This window comes from Dipodomys ordii, unplaced genomic scaffold (genome assembly GCF_000151885.1).
Source record: "Dipodomys ordii isolate 6190 unplaced genomic scaffold, Dord_2.0 Scaffold124, whole genome shotgun sequence".
NCBI classification, from domain to species: Eukaryota; Metazoa; Chordata; class Mammalia; order Rodentia; family Heteromyidae; genus Dipodomys; species Dipodomys ordii.
Window position 1 is genome coordinate 414,693 of NW_012267340.1, and position 6,856 is coordinate 421,548.

The window sequence follows — 6,856 nt, forward strand, 5'->3', positions numbered from 1 at the left end:
CTCCTGCCCGGGCTGGCTTTGAACCGCGATCCTCAGATCTCAGCCTCCTGAGTAGCTAGGATTACAGGCGTGAGCCACCGGTGCCCGGCCCCAGCCTCATTTTCTTGGAACACAGGTTGCTAACGTTCAAGGCTGAGGGCTGGCCTTATTTTTATATAAATACCTGCTTTGCAGCTTTCTTGGCCTCATGCTTCCTCTGGTTTTTCAGGGCTGTTTTTGACAGTGGTTTATCACTTCCTGGGTGTGGTTTCATGTTCTGGGGTGGTTCCTCTTCATGCTGTGGGAAAATTGAACACGAATCTTTGACAGACCACCTACTTCACAACTAATAACTATACAGTCCCCTTTAAATGGGACAGTCCTAGTTGACAGCTGTTGTAACATCATCAATAATACGGTTGCCCATTCTTGAGCACTTGAATTATTAATACCATCACAGAAAGAGAGGGCATGCATCAGTCCTCTGCCATGTTACTTCTGGTTTGTTTTGTGACACGGGGTCTCACTACCTACATGATCCGGGCTGGCCTTGATCTCCAGATCCTCGGGCCTCCAGTGCCCAGAAGCTGGGACTACAGGTGTGTGGCACCACGCCTGCTGAAAGGCTCACTTTTTGAGGTACAGGAGCATCGGACCAATCCTTTGGTTGCAACTTTAAAGGAAAAGTGGGGTGCTAACGGCAAATGTCTTGTTTGACCAATGGTGTTTTAAAAACAGAGCAATTTCACAGATCCACCATGTCTTGGGGAAAAAAAAGAACCAGGCATTTTGGCAAACTGCACTCAAGCCTTCCCCGGGAAGGGCCAGCCCCGCTGCCCAGCCGCTCCTCCCCGCCACCCTCCTCACCATGACTGCCGCGGTGTCCACCTGCCTCACAGGAGTGAGCTCAGGCATCTGCCCCAGAAGTTGAAAATGTGGCTCCTTTAGAGACACCTCTTCATCAGCTCAGCAACACGAGCGCTCACCAACCACCATCCTCAGCGGCAGATCCATAATAATTTCTACCCTACAGCTCATACTCTACACACACACTAAAGAGCACAAGCACATGACACAAGGGCCTAGAGAGCTCCATACAGAGGTTGTAAGACATTACTTACTAGTTTGGAATTGGTGACGGGTTTATTTCTTAAGGCTGGGGGTCTATACGCGGTGGCAACTTTGGGTTCTCCACTGGGGACTTCACTTGGAACTGCTTGGTAAGTGATTGCTTTTGCTGGAAATACGCCATCCAAAAACGGCTGCCAAGAAACCTGCCATAACTCTCCATTTGACGGCACCTCATGCTTGTATAAGACAGAGCCGGTATAATGCCAGATCTTATACCCGTTATTAACACGTAGCCTAGGAGCACATGTGGCTGTTAAAATGTGCTCACCATCTGGACACCAAGCAAAATACGTGGAATCAGAAGCCACTGGCTTAGAAATCAGTCTGTAGTTTTTCACATCCCACACTTCCATCTGTCCCCGCAGGTTTCCGAATCCGGCCAGGACCAGTATGTGCCCGTGAGGACTATAGCAGGCTGCGTTGCGAGGACCGGTTCCAAAGTCAAACACAGGGTCACACTTCAAGTTGAAAATGGTGGCTTTGGCAGGCATGAAACCATACACAGCACAAAACTCAGTGGAACTAGAATTCCAAACTACATCATAAATTGGGCCATTTTTTGCTAAAAAAGACCAAATTAGACATCCAAATTAGTAGTAAGTCGATGAATATACTATTTATCAACAGAAGCTATAAACCAGTGGAAAAAAAGTTAAATAGTGGGGAAGAAAAGCCTCCAAGAATTCCGAGGCCTATTACAATCATTCCTACACGATAATGCATGCAGACCCATGACTGCGGAATCTTAGCACCGCGAACGCTGAGCATACCAGTACTAGCTACGGTGACAGTTCGCCACTATTATAAAAAGCCTTTCCTGAGGTGGGGTCGCATTCAGTTGCCTTGGCTGTTTCTGACTCTGAGTTCACCTGCCAGGCTGAGCGTTAGGACAGGACTTCTGCACCGAGTAGCAATTTTCTTTTGGTAGAGGTTCTGTATGTTCATGGCAATAAATGAATACAAAGCATGTTCAATGGCATGCTACGAAACTAAGTCCTGCTGTCCAAAGGAAATCCTGTTACACTTCTAACTAATCCTTCCAGAACACTTTAGCTGAAAGAAAGCATCTGCTCTTGAATATGCATATAAACAACGAAGTCCTAGACCTGTGTGACTTCACTAACATACTACATACAGCGTGGAGAGATGTAAGCAGAAACACATGAAGATCTGCCTCTCTTTTTACTCTGTATCCCTTTGTGGGGCGTTTTTCCCATTGCGAGTGTGCTCAATTATCTGTAGGAGCAAAACTGTGGACAAAGGGATCGACATTCACTTGGTACTAAATCTCCAAACACCCTTTGAAGACGCTATACCAAAGTACACACCTCTCCACCATTCCTGATAGTCCAGGGTGCTCCAACCTCGCTCCCACACTGTAAAGCTCCATATTTTTATCTCTGACAGCCAACATGTCCTTGGTCTGGGCATGGTGGCACATACCGATAATCCAAGCTTCTCCTCAGTTAGACTGAGTAGGTATTTCAGCTACCTTTTTTCTGTTTCTGACTTCAATTGGAATACTGTTTTTTTATACAAATTTTTCCTAATTACCCATGTTAAATTCAAAATGGAGAAACTTTAGAACTATTAAAGTTAATTTAGCTTATCAAAACAAGACATGAAGGTGGGCGATGGTGGCTCACGCCTATAATCCTATTCAGGAGGCTGAAATCTGAGGGTTGTGGTTCAAAGCCAGCCCAGGCAGGAAAGTCCCTGTGAGACTCTTATCTCCAATTATCCACCAGAAAATCAGAAGTGGCGCTGTGGCTCAAGTGGTAGAGCTCAGGGACAGCACCCAGGCCCAGAGTTCAAGCCCCATGGCACAAAACAAAACAAAACACCTACCCAACCCCCAGAGCTGAAGTGGTAACTTTCTTGGATACTATTCACAACTCTGAAGACAACAGTAAACTCACGAGAGCACCTCACCACAAGGCAGTCCCCGGAGGCTGACTGCGAGCAGCCTGCCTCCCTCAGGAAGCTCCAGTCTACTGTCTACTACAGTGCTCGCGCAGCTCAAAGGGACACCTGGCGTCTGTCAGAACAGGGTGGGCCTGAAGGGATGAGGTCTCTGGTCCGAGATTTCACCGAGGCCGGGAGGTAGGCACGTAGGCTGTGTGACCTGTCTCATCTCTGGCATTTCGCCTTCCTGTCACTGTTTTGCTGACAGGAGTGTGGCTGAGTACTCACGTAACTGCACGACAGCGCTTTCTCCGTTGGTGGCGATGTAGTGCAGTGTCTGCTCTCCGTAGTAAGAAGCTCCTGTCTTGTCCACCTCTGTGCTAGCTATCACCAACACGGCAGTAGCTGCGACAGGAAACACTCTCATTAGATTCACAACAGTTTAGGCACTGGTACTGCTTTTGTGTGTGTGTGTGCGTGCGCGTGTGTGGGTGCACACATGTGCACGTGTGCCTCGGTCCCAGAGCTTGAACTCAGGCCTAGGCTTAGGGCTGTCCCTAAACTTTTTTGCTCAAGGCCAGTGCTCTACCATTTGAAACACAGTTCCATTTCTGGCTCTTTGGTGGTTAATCAGAAATAAGACTCTCGTGGACTTCCTTGCCTGGACTGGCTTCCGAGCCACGATCCTCAGATCTCAGGCGCGTGAGTAGCTGGGAACACAGGTATGAGCCACCGATGCCTGGTTGATAGTGTTTTTTTTTTTTTATAATACTGAACTCACACCTGATGGACAAAACAAGGAATGAAGTGTATTTATCCTACCTTTCTTATTCCACAGCATTGTAACCTTATCAGCTTTAAAGAAACTTTTATTGGCCAGTGCTGCGTGAGGTCCAGTGAAGTTGGGGTACTGATACAATCTCACAAACGAAGGTGCTCCTTTACTTCCCGGAACACAGACAGCTACCTACGACACACAGACAAGTCACCCTTCACCTTTTAGAAGCACACACATTCAGAAGGGTGGAGGAAAGGGCTGTGGCAGTTACCTTGTAGGGGTGGGGTCCAGGTGACAAGACAAAATCATTAACTTTCTGCAGATGCAACTTGTTTGCAATTGTGTCTAAACAGAGAGAGAGAGTGGTGTTAGACTCAGAAGCGGTGAGAGCATGACGAACTAAATGCATGAAGAGGCTGCCACAACCACACGGGCACTGCCTGCTGAGGCAAAGCCACACCGTGGGAAGCGCACGGGGCCAGACTCGAACCCGTCGCCTACTGCGGTGTGAGCCTCTGGCTGCTGGTGAGTGGCCCTGACTGGTTAAGACACAATGCAGTGCTCATAACCATGACGGACGGACACGTTCTAACAAGGGTAGCATCGAGGTTAGGATGGCCGACATGTACCCTAGGGACTCAGAACCCCAGTTATGAACAATAGTATGACCTTGGTAAGTTGAAGAACACTTAATTCCATTTCAGAGGTCAATGGGCAGGGGTTCAAAAGTAGCACCAGACGCTGCCCAATGAATGACTCTGTCCTGTGGCCAGCGACCAGAAGAGACAAGTATCTGGATCTGAAAATAATCGAGGGGTCTCAAAAGAGGGAAAACGGGCCACAGCTGCTCACAGCTGGCCTGCCAGCCACCCCTGGATCACATAACCACAGTGCTCAACTCCTATTCAGCCGTAAGACACACACACACACGTGCAGGCAGTTCCTTCATTTTCCATTACTGTGTACTGGTGTCAGTATTTTCATTTTCTAAGCTTACATGTGGCTAGTGTGGAATAAAGCAAATGAGGTTCCCAAACCATCACCCTGGGTACTAAAGACACAGGGGTTCTTGACAAAAGGTCAGGCAGGTAAGGTTAAATAACTGGCCTTACTGTTTAATTTAAACACGTCAGTGTGTCATGATGCCACAGCTTTACAGAAATGAGAAAAAGCATAGGAGACGATGATCACGGTAGCAGCAGTGAGGCCGCTAGACATGAGCCCCTAACCCCATCTTCCCTGGAAAGGAACTGGGGTTTCCTGGAGAAGCAGCCGATTCTAGGTACACATTAGCAAACACACAGAGCGAGCCTGGAATGGTTTGTTACTATATACAGCAAATAAGCCATTAAAGGCTAACTGAGTATGAATGAGAAACTTTTAACATCAAGAAAGCATCTACATGCATGAGAACACATACATAAATCCCAAACTCAAAAAGACCGGAGAACAAATCAAATGGTTAGGACTAACATTATTGGAAACAACAGCTGTATTAAATTATAAGGGAAAAGAGTATTTGTCCTGCTTCTTGTATATAAATGTACAACGAGGCGACTGAAAATTGCCTTTGTAGAAGTGGCCCAGCTCGTAACTAAGCAGGGAGGGAGGGAAATGAAAACCTCACCAGTTTGCAGCCACTGAACATTAACACTAACCCTACAACATTAAGGAACAACACATCACATGCTTGTTGATAAAAGAACACCATCTTATAATGTGGTCTGGCCCGCAACCACTAAAACAAGAACCTAAAGCTACCTACCTCTACGAGTATAGGGAAGAGATACGCATGGTAAGTTATACCATGGGATACAAAAGCAAAAGGAAAAATTATGCAAGATAATTAACCTGATACCAAGTAATAAATTACAATGGAGGAAAAAGATGGAGTAAAAATCCTAACATTAAAAGAAACGTAGGGCCGAGTGCTGGTAGCTTATCGCTGGCCTCCTACTTATGTATTTCCTGGTCAAATAATAGCCTGCTATTTATTTTAGCATAGCAAGGGCATGGAGACATGTGGATGAGAGCAAACTGATAGCTACTGATAGAAGGCGGACATTTTTGTATGTGAGAAGATACGGGAAAAAAATTGTGCCACAGAAAAATTGTGCTGGCAATAAGCACAGGAAAAGTGTCTTAATTTAACAGCCATTATCTAATGGCTACCGTAAAGCAAAGCTTTGTGTTAGGGACATTTCACTGGCATTGAGACTTACAAGAATTTATTCAAACAGTTAACGGCAACTATTGATTGTGAATAAGATCACAATATTTAGAACAACCTTAAGATGCATGTAATGAAAACTATACACACTTAAATTATTCAATAAATGTTTCCATACTAAAATTGTTGTTTTCAAAGAAGTGTACTTCATTGTTAACATTTCGTGCACAAATAATTTCATCATCTGACCAGGATGGACACCTATATCAAAAAGAAAAAGAGTATTAAAAAAAAGAAGTAGAGAGATTATAACATTAAAAGGTTGAAAATCTATGATACCGCTTATTTTTAAGGAAAACAGTATGCTATCAAATCTGTTACTTCATCATTTTATAAAACAGTGTCTAATAGAAATACATTACTTCTTTCTTTTTCAAAAACAAAGCAAATGAAAGATATTTTAACATTAGATTCCTATACGCAAAATCTTTAACCATCTAGATTTTGGTCTAGTTTCAAAATCAAAACAAGAAAATAACTATCCCATGATGATATAAGCCATTGTGTGAATACTTGGTACTTTGAAGCATAGACTGACCAACTTTGCATTTTTTTCTGTATGAAGGACTTCAAACACGCCCCATAATGATATAAGCCATTGTGTGAATACTTGGCACTTGGAAGCATAGACTGACCAACTTTGCATTTTTTTCTGTATGAAGGACTTCAAACACGCCCCATAATGATATAAGCCCTTGTGTGAATACTTGGTACTTGGAAGCATAGACTGACCAATTTTGCATTTTTTTCTGTATGAAGGACTTCAAACACGCCCCATGATGATATAAGCCCTTGTGTGAATACTTGGCACTTGGAAGCATACACTGACCAAC

The 6,856-nt window shown here is 44.7% G+C and overlaps 1 protein-coding gene across 1 annotated transcript in view; it reads right to left on the minus strand.

Annotated features, from left to right (window-relative positions):
- Window positions 1–151: 151 nt before the first annotated feature.
- Eif2a (eukaryotic translation initiation factor 2A, 65kDa) overlaps window positions 152–6,856 on the minus strand; it is a 16,592-nt gene continuing 9,887 nt past the window's right edge. Inside the window, exons 6-11 of the mRNA XM_013029869.1 lie at window positions 6,142–6,224; window positions 4,065–4,138; window positions 3,838–3,982; window positions 3,304–3,420; window positions 1,101–1,672; window positions 152–277 (exon numbers count right to left, since the gene is read on the minus strand). Of these exons, the coding sequence (XP_012885323.1) occupies window positions 152–277; window positions 1,101–1,672; window positions 3,304–3,420; window positions 3,838–3,982; window positions 4,065–4,138; window positions 6,142–6,224 (1,117 nt within the window). The remainder of the gene's footprint in view (window positions 278–1,100; window positions 1,673–3,303; window positions 3,421–3,837; window positions 3,983–4,064; window positions 4,139–6,141; window positions 6,225–6,856) is intronic.